The following is a 26,008-nucleotide window of genomic DNA, read 5'->3' as shown; positions in this document are numbered from 1 at the left end:
TACAAATTACCTCGACTAACCTGTACCCCCGCACATTGACTCGGTACCGGCACCCCCTGTATATAGCCTCGTTATTGTTATTTTATTGTGTTCCTTTTTTAGTAAATATTTTCTTAACTCTATTTTCTTAAAACTACATTGTTGGTTAAGGGTTTGTAAGTAAGCATTTCACGGTAAGGTCTACCTACACCTGTTGTATTCGGCGCATGCGTGTGACGAGTACTGAGGATACGAAGAGGCAGGACGCAGATGCAGGAATCAACAATGTGAAGATTTACTTAAACACTGAGCACAAGAACAACAACGAGCGAGTACACGACAAGACACTAACAATCACACACAACACAACACTGAACAGTCCAGGGCTACATAGGGGTGGTGATGAGATGATGAGGTGCAGGTGCGCTGGAGGTGATTAGGGTGCGTTGTGTTTCCATTCCGGTGTTGCCGAGGTGGTGCGCTCAGACCGGTGGCTCAGTAGACCGGCGAATCAGAGCGCCAGAGGGGAGCAACGGGAAGAGACGTGACAATGTGACAAATATATATATATATTTTTGGAATTGTTACCCTGAAATAATTTGATATTGAGATAAAAACGGCTGCATTGGACCTTTAAAATGCAGGAAATGCGTCTTCAAGTTTAACACATTTTCTGCGGGAGGAGGACCCCCTGCCCTAATTGGTCCCCCCAATGTTAAAATCACGTCTACGCCACTGATTTCTAGCAGAATGTTTCACATCACTGAATACGTCCCAGCTCTCCAATAAAGAAGGTCTGGTGAGTTGTGATCACAAATGGGTTGAGGTCGCAAATGGAGGGCCTAGGGGAAGGGGTGATTTGGGATTCAGCCTATGTCTCCATGAGAAGCCATCTTAACTGACTTCCTTGGCTTCAAATGCACTATTGAGTCTTCACATAGGAATGAATGGTGTCACGTGATTGATGGTTTTGAGGTGGAGGTTGTGACAGTACTCTAAGGACCCCACACAGGCTGTATTAGTCTGCCCAGTGGGATGCCTGTGGCCTGACATCCTCCCTCTCCTTTGGAAATGTTCATGAGTGCCGGACGTGAAATGAAGAAATTAGTCATCAGAACAACGCCGTCAGGAATGGTTAAACTTCCTGTGTTCAGTGACTGTTGGCATCTATCTTTGCTACCAGCTATTACTAATATTGTTGCCTACAGTGGGTTTTAATTCCCCATTCTTCCCCAGGATAGAAAACAAAAGAACTTCTGAAAGCTGAAGTATGACTCCAGCCAGGGCCACTGTTGGCAGAGTTCAGGTATCATTCTCATATCATGAATACCATGGCCCAGTCAACAAGTAGAGTAGAATACCGTAATGTCTGGGCCGGGGTAAAGTCTGGGACATTTGAGTTGTCAAACCAGGAGTTCACAGCAGTGAATAAACTACACACATAAACAAATTCTATCCCACATTTAGTTGTTTGAATATGCATTTGCATCTTTGCCCTTTGGCTAGATGAATGCTTACTTCTTCTGAGAACATGATGGTGTGTGGGGAAAAAAAGCTAGAGACTAGGAGGGGGCAGGGGGGGTTGAGGGGATGGTGGGCAGACCTTCCAATTAACATTTGAGTCATTAGCAGCTCTGTGTGGCGCATTAGGACCACACATCGCGCTGGATACACGCATCAGGGCTGGTGGGGCTAATCTCAACTGATGTACACCACCACTGGGCCTGGCTGAGAAGGATGTCAACCTCCAACCTCATCCGTTAGCGCCTTACACTGGACCAACACTAGACTGTGAATGAGTGCCAAATGGCACCCTATACTATTCCCAATAGGGTGCCATTTCAGACAGGGCCCTGGTCAAAGTAGTGCACTGTACAGCGAACAGGGTGCTATGTCATGCACACTTGACGCTTTTTTGAACACTTTCAATTTCATGTCACAACTTTGCAGATATTGGAAGTCGGATGAATGTACAATATTGTTTTTGTTCTTGTGACGGCGTCAAACCTCATTGTGACCTTCTCCACAGCTAGTTTCAAGACTGGTCATTCAACTGAGACTGCTCTTCTCTGTGTCACGGAGGCTCTCCGCACTGCTAAAGCTAACTCTCTCTCCTCTGCTCTTGTCCTTCTAGACCTGTCTGCTGCCTTTGATACTGTGAACCATCAGATCCTCCTCTCCACCCTCTCTGAGCTGGGCATCTCTGGCGCGGCTCACTCTTGGATTGCGTCCTACCTGACCGGTCGCTCCTACCAAGTGGCGTGGCGAGAAGCTGTCTCCGCACCACGTGCTCTCACCACTGGTGTCCCCCAGGGCTCAGTTCTAGGCACTCTCCTATTCTCGCTATACATCAAGTCACTTGGCTCTGTCATATCCTCACATGGCCTCTCCTATCATTGCTACGCAGACGACACACAACTAATCTTCTCCTTTCCCCCTTCTGATAACCAGGTGGCGAATTGCATCTCTGCATGTCTGGCAGACATATCAGTGTGGATGACGGATCACCACCTCAAGCTGAACCTTGGCAAGACGGAGCTGCTCTTCCTCCCGGGGAAGGACTGCCCGTTCCATGATCTCGCCATCACGGTTGACAACTCCGTTGTGTCCTCCTCCCAGAGTGCAAAGAGCCTTGGCGTGACCCTGGACAACACCCTGTCGTTCTCCGCTAACATCAAGGTCGGTGACCCGATCCTGTAGGTTCATGCTCTACAACATACGGAGAGTACGACTCTGCCTTACACAGGAAGTGGCACAGGTCCTAATCCAGGCACTTGTCATCTCCCTTCTGGATTACTGCAACTCGCTGTTGGCTGGGCTCCCTGCTTGTGCCATTAAACCCCTACAACTCATCCAGAATGCCGCAGCCCGTCTGGTGTTCAACCTTCCCAAGTTCTCTCACGTCACCCCGCTCCTCTGCACACTCCACTGGCTTCCAGTTGAAGCTTGCATCTGCTACAAGACCATGGTGCTTGCCTACGGAGCTGTGAGGGGAACGGCACCTCCGTACCTTCAGGCTCTGATCAGTCCCTACACCCAAACGAGGGCATTGCGTTCATCCACCTCTGGCCTGCTGGCTCCCCTACCTCTGCGGAAGCACAGATCCCGCTCAGCCCAGTCAAAACTGTCCGCTGCTCTGGCACCCCAATGGTGGAACAATCTCCCTCACGACAGCGGAGTCACTCACCACCTTCCGGAGACATTTGAAACCCCACCTCTTTAAGGAATACCTGGGATAGGATAAAGTAATCCTTCTACCCCCCCCCCCCCCCCAAAAAAAAAAAATAAACATTGTAAAGTGGTTATCCCACTGGCTATAAGGTGAATGCACCAATGTGTAAGTCGCTCTGGATAAGTTGCTCTGTCTCCTGAGTGGCGCAGTGGTCTAAGGCACTGCATCGCAGTGCTAGCTGTGCCACTAGAGATCCTGGTTCGAATCCAGGCTCTGTCGCAGCTGGCCGCGACCGGGAGTCTCATGGGCGGCGCACAATTGGCCTAGCGTTGTCCAGGGTAGGGGAGGGAATGGCCGGCAGGGATGTAGCTCAGTTGATAGAGCATGGCGTTTGCAACGCCAGGGTTGTGGGTTCGATTCCCACGGGGGACCAGTATGAAAAAATATATATGTATTCACTAACTGTAAGTCGCTCTGGATAAGAGCGTCTGCTAAAATGTAAATGTAAAATGATAAGAGCGTCTGCTAAATGACTTCAACAGGGCTGTGTTTTGCGTGTGGACCTAACAACCTTCTTCCTTCTCTCAGATCCAGCCGTTTGTTTTGTTTTCCACTATAGGCTAGTTATTGTTGGACATCCAGTCTAAGATTATTGCTGCTGAATATAGCATTGAAGGATACAATCGGTATACATTTGAATCAATAGCCAAACATACGGACAGGGTAGATGCTGTGTTCCCAACTACAGGAGTTACTGGTGGCTCTATCTGCTTCAGTGTTGCTGGCGAGGGTCAGCATCGCTCCACACAGAGACGTGCTAATTGAACTACAGAGAGCAGACACAACCAAGGGCAATAAAGTGAGTGGTCGACTGACTTGTGTCAATAGCCTAATTTATACCTGGTTCTAATATGAGTCCTTTGTTCTGATCTTATCCACATTCTGATTGTGCCTACATTATAGCCTTTGCATGACACATGGTGGTAAAATGTGTCTTATCCATCCACTGTGTCCGCATTGTGAACAAATGTCCGTGTCCCTCCCTGCATGCAAATTATTTTACATCCTTTCAAAGCCATATTTATTTTAAGACACATATTGATGCCAAACCTCAATTGTTTCACTGTCAAAATCCATCTACACTTGTAAGATATCCAGACACAATGGGTGCCTACTTCCTCTGGAGGTGGACAGGAAGATCTGATCACAATCAGATCACAATACATATTTTAATCATCTACACTTGTCTAAAAATGTGGGAACAATCAGAATGTGGACTAGATTAGGACAAAGAATGCATGTTTAGAACCAGGTATAAACTGGGCTAATGTGTATAGTGTTTTTATTCATTCTTGAAAGATATTCTGTAATATTCTCAACTCAAATGTTAAACAATTTCAAGAGACCTGGTCAGATTAAATGACCATAACTTCTACTTGTATGTTAAATGATTTGATGAAGCTTCTGATAATGTTTTGGTCCTTGAATAACTGACAGAAGTGGTCCCATGAAAACCATCATATTATGGAGTCTAGCAACAAAGAAGTTCAAAAATCCATGGTAACAGTCAGGTAGTTTTGTTTCTGTAGTTATATTTGATTATATTGTTTTGTACTCTATTCTGTTCCCTATAGGACCTCTCCCGCATCCTCCTGCTGAAGATGTCGGACCTGATGACCACAGCCGCGGGGGAGAACGAGGTACTACCGGACCTGGAGGAGGCACTCGGGGTGAGGTCAGAGGTGGTGCGCCAGCTACCCCTCTCCCAACGGGAACTGAAGTTAGGATGCCGTAACTTCTTTTGAAAGACCTTCACATCATGCTAGCGCGCCTCCTCACCATCACCAAGCAGCACCTCTTCTTCATGTTGGATCATTTAAAGACCTATTTCTTACAATGTCACACATGTAAATGCTAGTTACTTAATCTTTTGCATTGTTTAAGGCCTAGAATGTTGGCGCTTGCTTGATATGTCAAAGATCAAATAAACTTAAAGTCTACTAAGTATGCCGCTTTTTCCATAAGTTGTCATGTGTAATAACACTGAATAGATTTAGATTGGGATCTAGTACAGCGGTCTATCAAAAGACATTCACATGGTGTAGTTTGCTGAAAAAAAGGGATGGTTTATTGTATTGATCACGTACTACAATCGGCATTAGAGAAAAAAGGCAAATCATTTACACACACCTACTTCAAACTCAAGTGAAATTGTACAAACCACCTGCTCAGTCTATTCCTCGCATGGACAAATAAGATTGTTCTGCAGTACTTATCAATAGGATGCTGTGGAACATAAAACAAATACACACAGTGAAAACACGACAAAGTGATTACCCTTAACCTCAATATCACAGATAAACATTGACTTAGTAACAATAGGAGTACAACATGAGTTGAAATAAATAAAAAGTGGAAAATGCAACTCACAGGGCTCAACACAGGGACCTTCATATCATTGTGCTCATTGGCCTATACTCTGAGAAGAATCAAATACTGAAACAAAACATGATTCTGGACAAAGAAAACTATTGGTATTTTAAGGGTCTTATAGTTGGAAGAGAAGCTTCAAAACCTTCAAATCATACAAGCAGTTTTTACGTTACAAAGCAAATGAAGACAGCGGAACGAAGAAACACGGTCAAATTACATCAACACAATGTGTGAATAACTCCAATGTCCCAGAGTTACTTAAAACAGGTATTACCAACACAAATCAAACTTCTAAGGCTAAGCTTAAACAAAACCCCATAATGAACACAAGAGGACGTTTTTTCAGCCCACGTGGCAAGCATGGAGATCCCTGTTTCTCAGTAAGACAATGGCAAGCATTATACTTCATTGCACCTTCTTCATCTTCATTGCAAAGTATCAAAATCAACCTAAATGTTAAAAAGGAAAAATATATATCTAATAAGCACATTCACATTTTAAAGAGGGGGTTTGGAGTTTGGGGCTGGTATACAAGTAACACATTCTCTGAAATTCAGTACCAATTATCCTTCTACAAATCGCTGTTCTGTGGAATACAATATTGATGTTATGTTCTGACATGTAGTGAAAGATATCATTATTTAACATAGCCTACATACTGTATTAACATATAATGGGACCAAAGCATTGACTTTAGTGATCTTGTTCTCACTAACAAATCTTTATTTCCGTCTACTTTCTTAAACCTCTATTCTATTCACTGCACAAAGCACTCTGGCTCAGATACTTGCTCTCCAATCCATTCACTCCACAACCACCTGCAATATAAACTCAGTCACAGAAATCACTTGCATATGTGCACTTTGTTCATGAGGCAGTTCAGCACTGTTATTGACTTTAGTGGTATACAAAATATATGTTCCATTATCTGGACTGATCAGTTACCCCACAGCCAGGAAGATATTGTATTCCTCATCATCATGCTCCTCCTCAATATCACCTCATTTTCCTACTTATCATCCTCCTCAACATCGGCAATATCCATCAATCATTATTTTCCATAGAGCTCCTTCCATGTCCCACCTGTGTCTGGCAGGATAGTGTGCGAGACATAGTGTGTAACATGCAGGATAGGGTGTGAGATGAGAAGTGGTGAGGTCAAGGGGGGTAGTGCAGCCCCTGCTGCCTGCAGGTCAGGGGCTCTATCCAGTACTGGTATGGGACTGAGGGGTAGGAGATAGGGTATAGTGTAGTGGAAAGGGAGTAGGGGTAGAGGATAGAATATAGAGGATAGGTGATAGTGTAAAGCAGAAGATAAGGAATAGAGGATAGGTTAGTGTAAAGCAGAAGATAAGGAATAGAGGATAGGTGTTAGTGTAAAGCAGAAGATTAGGAATAGAGGATAGGTGATGGTGTAAAGCAGAAGATAAGGAATAGAAGATAGGTGTTAGTGTAAAGCAGAAGATTAGGAATAGAGGATAGGTGTTAGTGTAAAGCAGAAGATTAGGAATAGAGGATAGGTGATAGTGTAAAGCAGAAGATAAGGAATAGAGGATAGGTGATAGTGTAAAGCTGAAGATAAGGAATAGAGGATAGGTGATAGTGTAAAGCTGAAGATAAGGAATAGAGGATAGGTGATAGTGTAAAGCTGAAGATAAGGAATAGAGGATAGGTGATAGTGTAAAGCCGAAGATAAGGAATAGAGGATAGGTGATAGTGTAAAGCTGAAGATAAGGAATAGAGGATAGGTGATAGTGTAAAGCAGAAGATAAGGAATAGAGGATAGGTGATAGTGTAAAGCTGAAGATAAGGAATAGAGGATAGGTGACCTGTAATCCTGTACCAATAAACCTGGTCAAGTGAAATTAAATAATGACTTCATATTGAAGACTGTCAGACAGTTTGAGGTTAAATAGTAGGCCTACTACTATTAATTCCACATATTTGGGCATCTGAAGAATAAAGACAGGCTATGAGAGGATGAAAGTGAAAGGGGATGAAGTTGTAGTTAAGGTTACGAGTCAGAGAGGGGTAAAACTGATTCCAGATCTGTTCCTTAGGCCAACTAAATACCCCAGAGCAGGTGAAAGTAATGGAAGGGTTGAGGGGTCATAGGTTAAAGGTCAGAGGTGATTTCCCCTAGTTGGTTAGCAGTCAGTGGAGATTTTGGCAGAGAGGTCCTGGATGCGGCGGGCGCTGCAGCCCTTACACAGGATGTGACCATCCAGGGGGTAACAGCCTCGCCCCTCACCCTCAGAGGACAGGAGCAGACCACACTCCTGGAGGTGACAGAACACACACACAGGGTCAATCCAGGAACACTGATTGGGTTCAACTGATTGGGCTGTGTACATCTGATGTGATAGCCTGACAAACTGTAAACATCATTCAACTTGTTTTACTAACACACACTCGTGCACACACACACAGTGACCACTCACCTCACACACATAGCAGTTGACGTGGAAGCTGCGGTCCAGCGCCACTATTCTGACCGTCTCCTCCTGGCCCGGCTCGGGCATGATGGCCTGGCCACACACTGAACAGCGAGGGGCAAACTTCCTGTGTAGGACAGGAAGCAGGAAGTACCAGCGTCAACACTAACAGAGCTCAGGGGGTGGAAAACGAACAACACAATCAGATATAATAATATGTCCAATAGACTCATGTCTAAAACTTGAAAACTCGTAATTCAAAGTTTAATTGATCAATGGGAGACTTGTGCTAGTGTTCCAGTTGAATTCATTGTCTAAAGTACAGTCAGTATCTGGCCCGGGTAAGTATGTTCTATCCGTGTTGCTGACCTGTGGAAGTCGTCTATGCAGTGGATCTGGGAGGTGGCGTCCACGGTGAAGGGCACTCCGTCCAGGCAGCAGCCACACACCACGCAGTTGAAGCAGCGTGGGTGGTAGGCTTTGCCCATGGCCCGCAGGATACGGTCCAGGATGGGCTTGGAGCACTTGGAGCAGCGCGCTAGGGTACTCTAAGGGGGAGGGAGAGGGGCAGCACAGGTTCAGACAGAATAGTGTGGGTGTGTGAGAGAATCCAATAGATATGGAGAAAGACGGCAAGAAAGAGCGAAAGAGAAGGAGAGATCAACTGATGAACTGAGAGAATACTGCTAAAAATAAATGTAGAACATAAAGAGAGGAAGAAGAGCATTCTCAATACAAAGAGAGGACAGTCAGTGACAGCCACTCACAATGTAACAGCTCTCGCAGTAGCTCTTCTTGTCCAGGGCGTAGAACGGTTGCCCCCGGAGACGGGCGTGGCAGGTGATGCAGGTGAAACACTCCACGTGGAACACCTGCTCCATGGCGATACAGCCGCTGCCGTCGCCAAGGACGTTGTCGCCGCAACGTGCACAGTGACCTGGTAGTATGGAGGGAAAGGGGGAGGGGAGAAGAGGTGAGACAAATGGGAGGGATAGGAGATTTTTACTCAGAAGGAACATCATGTTGAATTGAAATGAACTTGGTCGCCCAAGGGGAAATTAAGATGTAAATAACAGTCAACACAAAGGACATCCAATTTTATTAGAAAAAAAGCGGGACGTACCAAAGTATTCCTCTGTAGGGGGATGATTCATGTCATACACCAACTTCTTGGTGAGCCGGTCCAACTCCTCCTCTTGCCTCGGAGCTGCTGACCCCTGCTGGACAAATATATGAACATTTTCCAAAAACATCAGCATATTAGAGATTTTACTTTCCCATTTAGATCAGTGAAACCAAGAGACTGATGATACAAGTATTCAAAAAGGACCATAGTTTACCTTAAAAAAAGAGGCACCACATAGTGTAGTTGACCTTTGAACTCCACACTCACCTTACTGGGCTGATAGGTGGAGCTTGGTGCTGAGCCTGACCCTGATTGGTGAGTCTCTGGGCCTCTATTTGGCGTGGGACACTGGTTGGCTCTCCCTCCAGACCCTGCAGCACTCCCCTTGTAGCCCCCCTCAGAGTGCAGCTCCTGGGCTTGGGAAGCGGGGTGGGGAGGGTACCAGCCCTGGGGGCCAGTCTGATTCTGGGGCAGGGGCCGCGAGGCGTGCTGGCGGTGTGGGGGAGGGGTGTAAGCCTGCTCGGCTTGCCTACCAGTCTGGGAGTAGGTTACAGGCTGTGCTGTTTTGACCTGGACGCTGAACCTCGGGCCAGTAGGGGTGGAGGCAGTAGTGTAGGAGGCAGGGACAGGCTGGGGGTAGGGTTTGGAGACCTGGGCGTAGGTGTAGTCTGGCTGGGGGAAGTACTGGGGACTCTGGTGGGGATCGCTGGGGTATGGGGGTGCAGGATGGTACTGGGACTGGGGTTGGGGGTGAGGGGGGAAACCCATGGACGGCCTGCCCTGAGAGGGTGCTCCTGGCTGGGCTGAGGGTTTGTAGCGGTCCCCTGAGATGTGTTTGTTGTAAGGCACATTGTCGTACAGCTGCGAAATAATGGAAAGGGACCATACATTTTAAAAAATTATGCATTCCTTACATGTAACTAACAACCAAGGCCTAAATATCCAGAGGAACCAGTGATACACTTTCAGCCAGATATGAAAACAATAAACAAAGTCAGATATGTTTCTGTATTAAGTTTCGGAGGAATCCTTTATTCCTCGCAGTCCCATGTAGTCAGTCAGGTAGCCTACCTGTGTGCTGTTCTGTGGATGGCTGTCCAGATCGGCCAGCATACAGGAGAGCGAGTCAATCTCTGCATCGATGTTGGAGTGGTGTCCAATCGGCTTCTCAGGAGGTCCACGGGGCTGAAAGAATTTAGCAGGATCACATGATAAAGATGGGTGCCTTTATAAAATGTCACAACAGGAGGAGATAGATAGGTAGAGCAAATGTAGAAATGTGCAAATGTGTTCGTCCTTTGTCCCTATACATTTTTTTTTGTGAATATTATGAGCAATTTCTTGCTTCATAACAAAATTACATTACTACAAACCTTTGCCTAGAAACCACACTGAACACCATGGTGAAATGGAGCAAAAATCAGTGGGAATTCCAGGCTACAGAAGCAATTACAACATTTACGTCTCATTGCGAGCTCACAGAACAGGGCTCCGGGCAGCCGAGCGGAAATGGAGGAAAACTAGACTACCTGCGGACCTGGCATCTTTTCACTCCCTCCTCTCTACATTTTCTTCATCCGTTTCTGCTGCTAAAGCCACTTTCTACCACTCTAAATTCCAAGCATCTGCCTCTAACCCTAGGAAGCTCTTTGCCACCTTCTACAACCTACCATCAGCTCGTAGCTATCCATGTGAGGGATCCAGGAGTGGTCTTCTTTGAGCCCGTGTTGAGGTGGTTGGTAGTAGTGGTCGTTAGATTTAGGGTGAAACCCCAGGTCCTCTTGGTGCTGGTGCTGCATGGGCCCACCTGTAGAACACATACAAAACAGTGCACTTTACATTTACAAACAAGACTTAATAACCATAGGGTACACCTTTTACATTAACCACATGACACAAACACATTTCTTACATCAAGACTGTGCAAGTGCTAACCAAGAAAGCTGTTGGTGTCCGCGATCTTGTGTCAGGTCCAACACTCTACTCCAAGGCTTGAGCTACAGAGTAACGGACTTCTGATTTTCACAATAGTCCATCACAAGTTCTCATTATAGCAAGGTTTCACACAAGACAAGCCCAGTGTGATGTGAGGCCCACCCCCATTTTTTTTTACCTGTGGGTCCGGTAGCCATGTACCTAGTGGCCATTCCTCCTCCTCCCCCTCCTCCGTTCTGGTCATAGACCACATACTTGTGCTGGGGGTCCGAGGAGACCTTTTTGAGCGGCTGTCTGTACACGGCTGGTCCAGAGTGGGACATCTGGGGGACGGGTCTCTCTGGGCTACCCAGAGTCCTCGGAGGCAGCCAGGTAGGACCGGACATGTCAGGGTTCTGAAAAAAATAAGGTTGACGTGATTAGACTGTTATATTTTAAAACTATAACAAAACTTACATTTTTGTATAAATAAGGTTCTTATAAAAAAACAGGTGCACTGTCCTATTTTGGCAAGATTTTCAGACACTGCCACATATTAATGTCACAGGTAAGCACTGGAAACCCAGAGATGCTTCAACCTGGGTTTCCTATGCCAACTCGCATACGTGGTTTAACAATAGGCTTATCTTTGAGAAGCAGGAAGATATAGCCATTCCTAACCATAAGGAGAATTCCAGCAGACAGAGACACTACAGGGGAATACTACAAAGCAGGATCAATGAGTTAGCCATCTAACTTGCCTAAATATTCAGAAATAACTATTGGAAAGATAAACTTGAAATGGCCTAATTCAGGGTTTCCCAAACTCGGTCCTGAGGCCCCCTCTGGGTGCACGTTTTTGTTTTTGCCCTAGCACTACACAGCTGTTTCAAATAACCAAAGATTGATGATAAAATTGTTATTTGAATCAGCTGTGTAGTGCTAGGGCAAAAAGCCCAGGACCAAGTTTGGGAAACCCTGGTAATTAATTAAACAACCAAAAACACATACCTAAGTTTAACTTTCTTAATGAACCAGAAAATCTATATTTATTTCTGGTCGTTTATCAAAATCAAAAAATAATTAGCTGGCTAACTCATTGATCCCGCTATGTAGTATCCCACTCTGTTCCACAGAGTGCGCCAACACACACACTCAAAAAATAAACACATGCACAAATCCCACAGGTGCGAGACCTATGGCTTGTCCCTCTATTACCCATGGGTCTGTATCCACTACAATAGTTATTGTCTCTGATGTTTACACTCAACTCTAAATGATCCCAAATGAAGTTGCAGTGACAAAAACAACAGAGGAAATGTTGTGCAATGATGCGTCTCTGCTTAGGCACCTGGACCTGGTTCATAACAATATACACATTACACAAGGCAGTGGAAAAAATAAAACCACTGACTGGTAGGGTATAGCTGTAAAGATGGGACTGTAATTAGGCCTCCAGTCTGATTATTAGGCTACAAGATATTATTCACAAAACTTTGACAATGACAGCCCCTATGGTGATCACTAATCTACCTTACATTTCGTAGTTTATAAATATGAGTTGTATCTAACGTAGATTGCATTATTATGTTAACTATAAGTCTATGGCTGGAGTCACTGTCTATATGCCATGGAGTAGCTGTCCCTACTCCCACCGACCTGATTTAAACCTTCTAAATCCGGCTGAGCACACACTCAAATCCGAGGATTGGTGGGCCGGAAAATTTAGCACAGCGGCTTTATCATTCTGTGATTAAAAGCAATTTGTTTTAGATGTACAGAGGATTGCAAGACCACTAACCACATTCACTTATAGACTATAACAACAACGAGCCAACTTGATATCAGTTGCCTAATAATGATAGCCGCACTTATGATTTGAGCGAACTGTCAAACGTCAATTGAATGGGAGAGCTGGAGCGCGCTAGAGTTGATTTCATTGTTGCTAGAGTTGATACATTGTTGCAATTCTAGCCTACTAAACTTCCGCAATGAAAGCAATAACACGACTACTGCGATTGGGACGTAGGTATTGTAGGCTACGAAGAATAGGCTAGAATTCAGATTTCCTACCTCTTAAAATCCCGAAGCCTTGTGTCTCCTCGTCTTCATACTCATTTACAAACGAAAAACATTTCACAGTGAAGCGACAATTGAGGCTATTTGGGTCAATAGCCAGATCACATCCAAGCAATGTTAAATCTTATAGCCTACTTGCACCGCACCTTTCTAAAAGATCAAACTTAGAATATATTGCTTTGTCAAGTTACGCTGCGGAAAATACCATGTGTATGCTAGTTAGTAGGCTAACCTATTTATGTCTAGAAAATGATCAACTTTTTCCGTTTCAATTTTGTTCCTGCAGCGTCAATGTAGCCTAGGGATATCAAACGGGCAGTTACACTGACGTCTACATGCGAGATAATGCAGGGAAAATTACAACAATTAATTTAATTATGTTTGTTTACTTGTTTGTTTAGAGATAGCTGTTTGGGCTACAGCGACTCGACTAGGCTACACATGAAGGATAGCCTACACTTGTTGAACACAAACACGCGAAATTAAACTTTCATTTGAGTTATTCCGAGTAGAATAAAAGTAGCTCTTAAAAGTAGGCTTTTTGGGGGTCTAAATTCTGTAACCTACTTTCTCATGGATCCTGCGTTTGTCACAGGCCTTCAGCTGCCCTAGTCATCATGGCATTTTAAATGTGTGACGTAGCCTTAGCTTAGTGGTCGTGAACTTCGTGGTGAACCATGATTGTATTGATTTATTATTGTTAATAAAAAAACAATTAATAGAAAGCGTGGTGGACCATGAGCACATGCCTGAGATTAAATTGTAAGTGAGCATTTAAGAACACAATACTATGCTTTCTTGAATGTATTCACAGATGGATCTAAGGACCCTAAAACAGTGAGGACAGGTGCAGCTTTTAGTGTTCCTGAGTTTAAGGTGACAGTGCGGAAAAGAGCAACGCATCATTTATCTGTTTACACAATGGAGTTGTTGGCCATACTATTGGCTGCAGAGTGGGTGGAGGAGGTGTGGCCAGACAGGGTAGTCATCTGCTCTGACTCCTGTGCAGCACTGATGAGCTTAAATTCATGTGTGTCTCAGAGCAGACAGGATGTATTGTATGAGGTTTTGCAGTGCTTGAATAGGGTGACACAGATGGGGATATTTGTTATGTTCCTCTGGGTACCAGCTCATGTGGGAGTAGAGGGGAATGAGGAAGTGGATATTATTGCCAAACATCCTAATGTTGAGATGGAATTGTCAGTCAGTAAAGCAGAAGCCAAGGTGTTAATATGTGGCAAGAGTTGTGGAACAGGGAGAGAAAGGGAAGACACCTGTATAAGATTCAGGAAAAGGTGGGGGCAGGGAGGTCCTCAGGCCGAGAGAGAAGGGAGGAAAGTGTAGTCACAAGGCTGAGACTGGGACACACAAGGCTAAATAGTATATTGAAATTAGTGGGGAAACATCCTACTGGGAGGTGTGATCATTGTCGGGAGGAGATGGAGACAGTGGAACATGTTCTATTTCAGTGCCAGAAATATGTGAGAGAAAGGGAGCCATTTTTATTAGATTCATGGGGTTAAAGAGCCAGGATTAAGTGAACTGCTGGGGAAATCGATGTAGAATTTAATTATGTATTTCGTTTCCTTAGGAAGATGAGATTATTGGGTAGGATTTAGACCTTCACTGTCTCTGGTCCACACTCCAGTTCAGTTGGTGGCAGTAATGCACCTTAAAGTTGGTTGCCAACCGCCATATAAAATCCACAGAAGAAGAAGAAGAGGAGGAAGAAGAAGAGCACATGCCTGAAGTAGAAGGATGGTATGATGCGCTGCATGTTGTACTGTACGTTACAGAGGGATCAGTCAATTGTGAAGAAGAAAATGGATTATGTCAAATGGAGATTGCTTCTATGGCGCTGCCCATGCTGTCACAGACGCTATAATAGCACAGACACAAAGATGAGTCCTCTATCTATCTCTATGGCACAGGGACAGTCTTTGATCAGTTATGGCCCATGTCAAGACAGATTTGGGCATGTCCATTTTGTTAGCTGAGATGGCTTTAGAACATCCCTCTCTTACTCCAAAAAATGACTCAGAAAACGTGTGAGTCGATTCAGATTCTTAGAATCTGATTCAAATTCTTAGTCCTACAGCTGCACCTGATAGGCTTCTGGGAATTTGGAATTGACAAACAATGTTCTTCGTGTTGGTAGAAGCCGATGCGAATGCAAAAAAAAGTTTTTTGACCATATTTGTTGACAATTTTAAAGATTTGATCATTATAAAGAATAATCCACTGGATTATCCACATTCTGACCTGATTTGACCTGAGATCTGTAGAGCTAGACATAATGGAATCTCTTGAATCTAGAATCAACTCCCACCCCTGGCGGTTCTCTTTGGGGTTCTTGGCCCTCTCCAGAGTCTCTTGGAAGACTTCTACCAAGAAGCACGCTGAGACGACACTCATTAACCTGCCTACCACCTACTAGGGATTCTATGAAAATTGGTCTTGATATCAGCTATACAAGGCAAAGTAGGTTAGTTACAATAGATCAATAGATACTGTAGGTCTTCTTGCACCAGTCAATATAGAAAAACAGCATTTTCAGGTACTAAATCATTATAAATGTTATATTTTTACATATTCTGCTATGAAAAATCTATAAAAAGTTATTTTAACTGGTGGGTCTACCTATGAAAACTAAATGTCAAGTCAAGAGGGTTCATCCTCATACCCAGAGATCATACAGAGCCTTGTCACACTATTGGGTCTATTATTAACTTGTGTTTCTATTATGAAAGAGGACTTTGACCTCACATACCTCACTCCATGTCTGCCGTGTCACCCTCTTTTAGCAATAGATGATTTAACCAAACCTCTTAACCTGATTACTGCACAGTTGGGTCATATAAGGACTTGAGTAGCTGAAGGCTCATATACCACAGCTTGGCATTCCTTCATTTCATTCAAGACTAGAGATTATTTGAAATTCCACAACTCAAGAAAGAATCAAGAAGTGCCAGGGTTTTTTCCATTCTTAAAGTGGAATTTTAATTGACTTCCTGAATTGAAACAGAATTCCCCTTCAACCCCTGATTGCTACTGCAGCAATACCCTCTTCTTCTCCACAATCTGCAATATTGCAGTATTTTCTAATATTAGCCAATTAATGTTGATTTATGAGTGTTTTCCACTTTTCCCAAATGAGTGTCCAGAACACTGCTCCCCTGCCAGGAAATAGTTTTCCTCCCTTGCACACCTTCCTAATTTAAGGCCCCGGATAGGAACCTCTCTCGCTCTCTCTGTCTCGCCCACTTGCCTATTTCCCCAGACAGTGCTTCAAAGGAAGCTCTTTTTCAATATGTTTTGCTTTATTGTTTTTCATTGCACCGGTTTTCTGTTATTTAAAAAAAAATAATCCTGCCCCCTAGCACCATCTAAAGGAGACAAACAAGTAGACCCCCCCCCCAGACTCCCCAGACTCCCCTACCACCCCTCTCTCCCTCCCTCCCTCCCTCCCCATCCTCTATTCTCCTCTGTCCGGATAGTGCTTACAGCTTGCCCTTATATGTCCAGAATGCTCGGCAAGCACAGGAAGACACAGTTTATGTGAATCTGTGTTATTGTTTCAGGCACTTGTTGTCAACACTTTTGCATCAGCTATTGAATTAGACTGTCGGTGATTGAGTATCAGTAATTGCCTTTTAAGGTATGCAGTTAAGTAGTTACCCAAGCAACACAGTGACAGCCCAATCAAGGGTTTCCCGGAATTGCATTTGTTGTGCTTTTGAAGCAGAAGCCAAATAGGAAATATAGTCTATTTGTAAATATATAACTTGGAAGAATTCATTGTCAAATGCATTATGAAAAATATGCTTAGTCAAAAAAGCAAAGTATTTTAGTATTCTTTAACTTTAAATTGTACTCTTTAACTCTGTCTTGTTTTATTTTATTTTAAAAGATTATTGACCTTTGCCCTCGATTATATAACCACAATGTTACTGTACAGAGTTGATGTTTCACCCAACCAGTCTCTAGTCCTGTACAGTATCAGAACGATAACCATAGCACACTACAATAACTACAACACTGCAAATGAAAGTTTTGATAAAGCTCCTAACATTTACATGGGCATGGCAGTGGACACTGACAGATTGGGTGAACAAGGGGAAGTCTCCATTAGCTTAGCAGAGCCTTGCCAACTGGACAGACTGAATGGCTTCCGCTCATTGGCGAACCTGTTTAGTAATGTTCTCACTTTTCCTCAACCGCCCCCCTCTTCCGTTCCTCTCACAATGCCTGGAAGTATCCTAGACCTAGGCTACATCTCCTTCTCTGTTTTCTTAAATGTTGTTTTTCGTTCATCTTTTTTTTTTTTTTTTTTCCTTTTTATAAGACACAATTGATCCGGCCTCCATCAAAACAAATACAAGCACAAGGACACACGCACTCAACACCCCTCGCAAAACACTTTGCTTCCGACTCACATTTACACCATGGGTTTATACCCAAACATGGCCATATTGGTTGATTTGTCGTTGTTTGCAGCTTGTACACATATATTTCAACTCCTACTAAATTATCTTACAGTATGCACTGACAGAAAAACAGGATTAATATTATTATCCTTTTTAAAGTTAAGTATTTTTCTCGTATTTGATTTGGGTTGGCTTCAACAGTCAATGAAATAAGTCTAATTTGTTGTTTCATGCATAATAGCTTTAACACCCTATTACATTTTACAGTGATTCAATAATAGGATTCAGGGAGTATTATCTGTATCATCATGACAGATTCAAAGCTTGTTTTCCTTAAATGGTGGAAACCTGCCCTCTCTCAGTCACTGCCTATAAAACCACAAAACCTGCCCCTTCTCAGTCACTGCCTATAAAACCACAAAACGATTAAAAGAAAAACACATTCAACAGAAATGTAAATCTCAGGTTTGCAGTTTGCATCATCCCTGTGGACTCTGTTGTTTCTGCAAGGGCGGGCCTCTCTAGACTCTTATCTCCTTCTGGTCTTGACCGACCGACAGATGCCTTGAAGCTCGTTCAAGGTCCTCCAGTTCTGTCAGATTTCTTTTATCTAAAGGAAATGCAAGTTCATGGTGCACTGAAGCAGCCCCTCTTAGGTCTGTGTATTGTAATGTCCTGCACCTCTTTGTGAACCAAGGCTGTGCTTAAGGTGAGGTCACTTTTCCACTTGTTTTTTAGTTATTGGTGACCTTTGACACTTTGTCCCCCCTCGCATCCCTCCTTCGTCCCCCCTCGTGTCTCCTGCTTCACTTATTATTGACGGATGTCCTGCGCAGGCGTTTTCATCCTCTTCTCGGTGCGCCTCAAAGGATGCATTCATAGATGGTGTGTGTGTGTGTGTGTGTGTGTGTTCAGCAGTTCCTGCACATCTGTCCTCTACATTTCTATCAGTCTTGGTGGTTGTTGTTTTGCAAGCCAGGGAGAGAGTATCTGCCACCCTCCTCCCCACACTCTCCCGTTTCCTTCCTCCAAGTGCCCATAACACGTTGGCCCCTCCCCTCAGGCAGCAGGCCAGAAGCTTCCGGAATACTTTATGGAGCGCTCATAACATTACATTCACCTGGATCTGTCATCTCAGAAATATACTCTTTATGACTGCATGACTAAGAGGTACAAATTATTATATGTTATTTAGAGCGTCTGTCTGTAAAATAGCACAGATTTCGCTGCATGCTCACCCTAAGTTACAGTGAGTTGAGTAAGGATACTATATGCGTCTGGTGTGAAAGACAATGTTCCAGCCTGATCTATGTGGCAGTGCAATGTTAAATCCATCAAGTCAATGGCTTCTGCTCTTTCTATATCATGTTACATTTCACGAATGTTCCCTTCTCTGATATCTGAAGAGCCTCAGTCCCCACGGGGCAGGTTTTGAGTTTGAAACAAGGTTTGTTTATCTAACGTAGGTATTCTTCAACTTCCTCTCAGTCAGTTTCCTCTGTCCTGGAGAGGGTTCAGGGGGAGGAAGGCGTTGGTGGTGGAGGATGGAGGATGGTCTTCTCTGACCCTAAGGTTCAACTCCTGGATAGCCTCACCCTCACCACCATAATCCCTATTCCCTTAGGATCCTCATATATATTTGTTCTACTCACACCACTTTCCTGCCATTACATTGTTTGCAGAGACTATGGGGTTAGAAAAACTAATAGTCCACTAAAAATACCCTGCCGGCCGGCCTTTTCCTGCAAGCAGCACAGCTTCCAGGGTACGTGTGGGCCGCTGAGGAAAGAGGAAAGGAGCGGTGCTGGTCTGCATGGGGCTTCCTGCGCTACGTTATAAAGACTCCCCTCCCTCCGGCTAACCTCGACAGTCTTGCTCGGACAACTGTGGTAGGTTATATCTTAGCCTAGCTATATTGAGGAACCTGATAGTTGAACTGAGGGTCGTGAGGTCAGCATTGAGCACATTGGTTCTCGTCCCTGCTGGTCGGGGTGAGTGGTTAACTAGATGTTTTGTAGATGTTATTTAAGGGTTCGATCATGTTTTATAATGTTTAATAACATTTAGGGGTTGCCTGGATTGGTGTGATTGAAACTGGCGACAGGGATGTTCATTCATGTACCATCTTATACCTCTTTTCTGTCTAAGTGTTCATTTTTTCAACATGGCTTCACCTGGAGGGTGAATTATGTGTGGATAAGAATCTATTTTGTGGCTAAATTTTTCCTACAACATGACAGATATTTAGTTATATAAATGGGGATGTATTGACATTTCAAAGGTATTTTTCATTATGTAATGAGATCCGTGTGTTGTGCATAAAGGAATGACATTGTGTTTCATAATGTTGCATTATATTTCAGTGTCGTCATGTTTTGCTTCTTGCAGGTACGAGTAGGGAGCTGGTCTCACCTAACAGAGGCGTCCAGGAGACTGCCCTCTATTTATTCTCTAGTTGGTGTCTTCCTCAACAAGGTAGGTCAACGTGAGGGAGCAACACTTTGACTGGGACAGTATATTGTACATTTTAGAAACTTCTATAAAATACCAGTATGTTTTTTTCCTTCCTCTCCCAAACAAAAGATGAGCAAGATCCAGGTGGAGGGATACCAGGTTGGAGGAAGGCGTGAGGTGATGGGGTCTGATGCGGCTGCTGCGGAGGGATATGTGAAGGAGTTTACGCGCCACTCCAACGACGTCCTGCTGAATCTGAATGAGCTGAGGCACCGGAACATTCTGACCGATGCCACCCTCATGGTGGGCACTGCCCGGCTGCAGGCACACTGTGCTGTGCTCATTGCCTGCAGGTCAGCTCAGAGGATAATATGCATTGTCATTCTTGTTATTTTTCTTCTTGTTCTTGTACTAAATTGTGCATTCTCTCTCTCTCTCTCTCTCTCTCTCTCTCTCTCTCTCTCTCTCTCTCTCTCTCTCTCTCTCTCTCTCTCTCTCGCTCTCTCTCTCGCTTCCTCAGTGGGTTCTTCTACTCCCTGTACTCCAGTCGTGTGTCCTCCACCGTACGGAGTGGTGCTGGTGCTGGAGGCCAGGCCCTGACCCTGTCTCTCCCTGACTCCCTGGACCCCTCCAGCGTCTCCTTGCTCCTGGATTTCATGTACACCTCCCGGCTGCCCCTCACATCACGCACCGTCCCCGGGGTGCTCTCCGTCGCCACCTACCTGCAGATGGACCATGTGGCCGACACCTGCAGGGCTTTCATGTTACACAGGTGAGCCCCTTTTTTCTAGAAGTCTATGGGTGAGCCTTGGGGGGTGGGAGGGGAGAGAGTGGTGATGCTAGCTAACAGGATTAACTAAAATCACCCATGGGAAAATGAATTTACTGAAAGACTATGTCAGCTAGAGACTTTGGGGTAGACTTGAATAGGCAGTTAGCTGTAAATGTTTTAAGCTTTAAATAGGCTTCAAAGTCTCTCCGACAGGCGCCATGGCTGCTGGTCGAAACTATGTTAAAGAATCATTTACCTATGGTCTACAGTTAATTGGTTTTGACTGGCAATACCTGACAGTTCCTTTTGTTTCCCCATACAGTGAGAGGATGAGAGGGACGCCCCCTCAAGTGGAGCTGGACTCCACGGTGTCTGCAGTGTCTGTAGCACTCTCAGGGGGAGTTCCTCCCAATCCCCCCCTCAATGGAAGACCCCGCCCGTCTGTTCTCGCTGTCTCCACCCCCTCACAGCCCGCAGCGGTGGCTGAGGGACGTATTTACCCTATCTCGGCCAGGTGAGAGAGAGATAGAGAGAGGGAGGGTGGGTGTGTGTGTGTGTGTGTGTGTGTGTCTTTCTCTTTGCCAGTACCATGTGTGTGTTTGTCTCTATGTGCCATTGTCTATGTTCAGTTTTCTCATTACATGAGTTCCTTTTTTTCTCCTTCAGGGTCCCTGGAGACATCCAGGCCTCTCTGCAGCCAGGGACTTTCCTGACCCATAAGCCCAGGTCAAAGGAACTAAAGCTGGAGCCTGAATCGCCCCTCCCCACCCCCTCTCCAGAAAGCCCATCCCGCTCCAGCTGCCAGCCCAACTCTCCCGCTGAGTCCAACACCTGTAACCTGGGTGAACCCAAGCGCAGCCCTGACCCTAAGGCTTGCAACTGGAAGAAATACAAGTACATCGTCCTCAACCCTCTCTGTGCCGTAACCACGGTGAAGGGAGAGGAGCCTGAGGAGGTCCAGCAGCAGCTTGGGCACAACCCCACCTCTGATAGGATGGAGGTTACATTGAAGCCAGCTATAGAGGTGTGGCCAGGGGAAGGATCCGGCCAAAATGACAGGTGTGTTGTCAATATTATGCATATTATGCAATACAGGTATTTTAAAACCTTTTTCTAAACCAACAAGTCACATTGACAAAATAAACTTTCTAAGGAATACCTTGTCTGTCCAAGGAGATAGTTTAAGTTGGCACTGATGTTGACAACATGACTATGTTCTGTCTTCCAGGCAAGGGCAGGCCTCCTGCTATGATGTCCCTGGCCGTAGCCCTCCTCTGGTGCCCCACATAGGGCTGCCAGCCCACCATGTGGACCACCCCATGGAGCCCCCCACCCACAAGGAAGGAAGAGGTACTACAACTTTACTACCTCGGCAGCAGCAAATATGACATATAGAACATTTATTTTCTCCATCTAAACAGTGAGAGATCATAATTGTGTTATATGCTTACAATATACATACATTGATATGTGTCATATGTAAATATATGAGATACGTATTGGTATATATTCTCTGCCCCTCCCTCTCAGCCTCGCCTTGCTATCTGGCACCCCGCCCATTGGAGCCAGAAGCCGCCCATCACTGCCAACACCCAATCAAGCACGAGAATTACAGCTTGCCATTCTGTTACTCTGGCAACCTGAGCGTGATAAAGGCTGTCTGCACAGGTGAGGCAGTTAACCAATCACATCTGATGATGTGGTCATTTGACACACACACCTCCATGACATGATGTTTGAGTGCCATTTATCATCATAGTAACGAACGGAGGGATTGCAGCAGTTTGGACAGTTAGGCATTATGATAATGGCCCCTGATTACAGTTGATTATCGCCACAGGTAGTTGATGTGTGTGTGTTTCATTGAACTTCTCTTTCCCTTCTTTTCCAGCCCCCGCTGCAGGCGACAAGCCATACCGCTGCAACGTGTGTGGCGCCCAGTTCAACCGGCCCGCCAACTTGAAGACTCACTCCCGCATACACTCTGGAGAGAAGCCCTACCACTGTGATACTTGCGGGGCCCGATTCGTTCAGGTGAGGACCCACCACTGATGAGGGAAAGGGGTTGAACAGAGGATGTGTGGCAGGGAAGGAATCTGTGTGTATGTGTGTGTGTGTGTGTGTGTGTGTGTGCAGGAACAAAGTGTAACGTCAAAGTAAAATTGACAGTTTATGTTATAGCTATGCCATGTTATGTTATGTTATACGTTATTTATCAATGTTCATTTGGCTGACCTGTGCGTGTGTGTTATCCTACAGGTGGCCCACCTGCGGGCCCATGTTCTGATTCACACAGGGGAGAAGCCCTATCCCTGTCACACCTGTGGCACTCGCTTCCGTCACCTGCAGACCCTGAAGAGCCACCTGCGTATTCACACTGGCGAGAAGCCTTACACTGTGAGTATATTACTCACACATTACAAAGAACTGCATTGTTGGTTAAGGGCTCGTAAGTAAGCATTTCACAGTAAGGTCTACACCTGTTGTATTGAATTTGATTTGACACACATACGTGTGCAGACACAGGCACACACATGCACGCAGGCACGCACACCTCTTGTGTTTGACCTCTTGCAATACAAACAGTTGTTCCATGATGAAATAGATTGTTTGTCTGTTTAGAACCATCAACAACATTATGATGCCATGACCTTGCCCTCTCCCCTCCCCTCTCTCTCCCAGTGTGAGAAGTGTGACCTGCACGTCCGCCACAAGAGCCAGCTGCGTCTCCACCTGAGGCAGAAGCACGGCGCCGTCACCAACACCAAGATCCGCTACAAGGTCCTTGCCGACCCCTACCAGCCCATCCTGCAGGCCTGTTAAAGGTCCTCCCTGTGAACCCAGACCTTTAACCTCTAACCCCAAACCCAATAGATACCAGCCATGACCCCAACATTTCTGTCAATCAAATCATGATTGTTTCTGTTTCCACCCTAGTTTCTCTTGTGTTATTATGGTCCATGGTTGCGTCTCAAATGGCACCCTATACTTTATATAGTGGACTTCTTTTGACCAGGGTTAATAGGGCCAATAGGGAATAGGGTGCCGTTCGAGACTGCCTGTCTGTATTTTTCTCAAGTATGTTTCACCCACTGGCTAGGAAGACCATTATAACACCTACACATAATTTGGAAGTACATGTGTCCTGTATGTGAAGCCAATCAAGCCATGATGTTCTAATATGATTTGGGAAAGACGGCAGGACCAGAGATTTGAGCTGATATGTAGATAGCATGCTGATGCCTCTTCTCTACATGCTGTCAGTGAGGTATTGGGCTGCAGGCTGTCTCAGGTCCATATGCGTTAGGTCAGTATGATGTGGATCTTGTCAAGAGAGCTGACGAGAGTTACTCGGAGTAGTATGGTATGTTGTATCCCATCAGTTATTTTGGAGTTGAAAGAAATTCACGAATTTTGAGGGTATGAGTAGAGAGAGAGAGAGACAAAGAGAGAGAGAGAGAGAGAGAGATACAGAGAGAGAGAGGAAGGGAGAGAAGGATTAAGGGGTGTAGCTAGAAGAGTTTAGGAGAATTTGACAGTTGATAATATGAAATTGGGATTTGACTGTATTGGAGTGATAAAGAGAATGATATAGTAAGTTGCTATGAGGTCGGTAGCAGTAGAGAATAATAGAGCAAGTGAAAGAACGTTTTCTGTGCCATTGTTTTATTTATTTTCCAGTCCCACAGCTATTTGTAGGGACTGGGACACGTTGAGTATTTTGAAGGGATACTACAAAGACGCCATTGCATAACAATATAGACAGAGATAGGTTAAAGGTCATAATGCCCCAAGCACTAATGTGTGAATAGACCACCCCGATTGTGTCAGCTTTAAATAGCTTTTTAACATTTACATTTTAGTCATTTAGCAGACGCTCTTATCCAGAACGACTTATCCAGAACGACTTACAGTTAGTTAGTTTCCATACCCGCCCCGTGGGAATCGAACCCACAACCCTGGCGTTGCAAACGCCATGCTCTACGAACTGAGCTAATGTTTATTTTTTACATACCTGGGGCCTGGGGCCTTTGTATATTGTATAATGACGTGTCATATTGGATCAGATATTTTGGCTGTTACATCCTTTCTGTGTTTTTCTAAAGCTTTTTATTTAAATGGAAGATTATAACTTGTCATCGGTGCTTAATGATGATTTTATTTCGGAGTCCAAGCAGGCAAAGGACTTCCGTCTCTTGTATATGAAGGTATATGTGCTCTCAGAGCATAAAAGCTAGATAATGCGACTGTAAAAAATGGAGGAGAGATGATATTGATATTTGAAATTGTATGGTGTTATTTTGCTGGACAAAGACAAGGACTGTTTTATACAAATTAAATTAAATTGATTGCCATTAACTACAAATGAGTTGTATCTTCTTAAGTTATACTGAATGTGTTGAACGTGTGGACTAAATAATATACCTCCTGGAGATGGCTTGTGTAAGTACCTGTAATGTATTTAGGGAAATGGATGCAATCTAAATATTCAATATCATTCTGGACTCAGCATTCTACCTGCCATACTGATATTGAGAGATTTAGGATTTAGTGATTTAGGACTTTCCAAATCCACACACATTTGTTTCACTATCCTTGTGGGGATCAAACAATTGATTCCCATTTAAAATCTTATTTTCCCTAAACCTAAACCTAACCCCTAACCTAATTGTAACCCTAAACCTAACCCCTAAGTCTAAAGCAGCCTTTTTCCTTGTGGGGACCGGCAAAATGTTTTACCATCCTTGTAAGGACTTCTGGTCCCCACAAGGATAGTAAAACCAAACACACACACACACACATCTCCTCCCTAGACTTCCTTCCTCTCATTAACTCACCCTTCAAACCCCCACGACTCACTTCTTGTGCAGAGGAGCCAACAATGCCTAAAACCACTCTCTGGGTCCGGGTGTTGGTGAGGGAAGGAACAATGGAGTCCCGGGCACCTGTTTCCGGCAGGGCTTTAATGCGGAGTGCACACTGTCATCCACTATGTGTTAGCATACTGCTTCCTGTGGTGAAGGGGGCAGTGGCTCCTGCTGAACTCTCCCACCCTCTGTCACCCTCAGTTCCTGCTCTGTGATGGGCTTGTGGCAGGCAGAAGGACCTTATGATCTCATCATTTGTGGCACCCTTTTCCTATACAGTGCACTACTTTTGACCAAGCCCTAGTTTGACCAGAGCCCTGGTCAAAAGTAGTGCACTATAGGGGATGGA

General features: G+C 44.7%; 3 protein-coding genes across 7 annotated transcripts; 2 read left to right on the top strand and 1 right to left on the bottom strand.

The window, feature by feature from the left end:
* Positions 1-3,878: 3,878 nt before the first annotated feature.
* On the top strand, positions 3,879-4,956 carry LOC311131710 (uncharacterized protein; the record flags this gene model as incomplete). Its single annotated transcript, XM_084164816.1, has 2 exons — positions 3,879-4,010; positions 4,786-4,956. The coding sequence occupies 2 exons, from the start codon at positions 3,879-3,881 to the stop codon at positions 4,954-4,956; spliced, it is 303 nt and encodes a 100-aa protein (XP_084020942.1).
* A 305-nt stretch (positions 4,957-5,261) lies between these two features.
* On the bottom strand, positions 5,262-13,769 carry LOC311132129 (thyroid receptor-interacting protein 6-like). Of its 4 annotated transcripts, XM_084165337.1 has the most exons (11): positions 13,706-13,741; positions 13,133-13,172; positions 11,259-11,475; positions 10,816-10,952; positions 10,217-10,330; positions 9,413-10,006; positions 9,143-9,239; positions 8,787-8,956; positions 8,389-8,567; positions 8,026-8,146; positions 5,262-7,863 (listed from the first exon to the last, which is right to left on the bottom strand). In XM_084165337.1, the coding sequence occupies exons 3-11, from the start codon at positions 11,464-11,466 to the stop codon at positions 7,732-7,734; spliced, it is 1,752 nt and encodes a 583-aa protein (XP_084021463.1). In that variant the 5' UTR covers positions 11,467-11,475; positions 13,133-13,172; positions 13,706-13,741; the 3' UTR covers positions 5,262-7,731. The 4 variants fall into 4 exon arrangements, with proteins under 4 accessions (XP_084021463.1, XP_084021464.1, XP_084021462.1 ...); XM_084165338.1 differs by lacking the exon at positions 13,133-13,172 and having other exon boundaries at positions 13,706-13,769; XM_084165336.1 differs by lacking the exon at positions 13,706-13,741 and having other exon boundaries at positions 13,133-13,418.
* Positions 13,770-19,477: 5,708 nt separating this feature from the next.
* LOC311132863 (B-cell CLL/lymphoma 6 member B protein-like) lies at positions 19,478-25,154 on the top strand. 2 transcript variants are annotated; one of them, XM_084166219.1, is made up of 11 exons: positions 19,478-19,556; positions 19,954-20,040; positions 20,149-20,372; positions 20,540-20,791; positions 21,114-21,305; positions 21,458-21,850; positions 22,020-22,141; positions 22,322-22,459; positions 22,683-22,825; positions 23,051-23,188; positions 23,474-25,154. In XM_084166219.1, exons 3-11 carry the CDS (start codon positions 20,149-20,151, stop codon positions 23,612-23,614), a joined length of 1,743 nt encoding a protein of 580 aa, XP_084022345.1. In that variant the 5' UTR covers positions 19,478-19,556; positions 19,954-20,040; the 3' UTR covers positions 23,615-25,154. The 2 variants fall into 2 exon arrangements, with proteins under 2 accessions (XP_084022345.1, XP_084022344.1); XM_084166218.1 differs by lacking the exon at positions 19,478-19,556 and having other exon boundaries at positions 19,898-20,040.
* Positions 25,155-26,008: the final 854 nt, after the last annotated feature.

The sequence above is a fragment of the Coregonus lavaretus genome (assembly GCF_964263955.1).
Source record: "Coregonus lavaretus genome assembly, chromosome: 7".
Taxonomy (NCBI): Eukaryota; Metazoa; Chordata; class Actinopteri; order Salmoniformes; family Salmonidae; genus Coregonus; species Coregonus lavaretus.
Note: the sequence above shows the minus strand (reverse complement) of the source record. Positions and strands in the feature narration are given on the sequence as shown.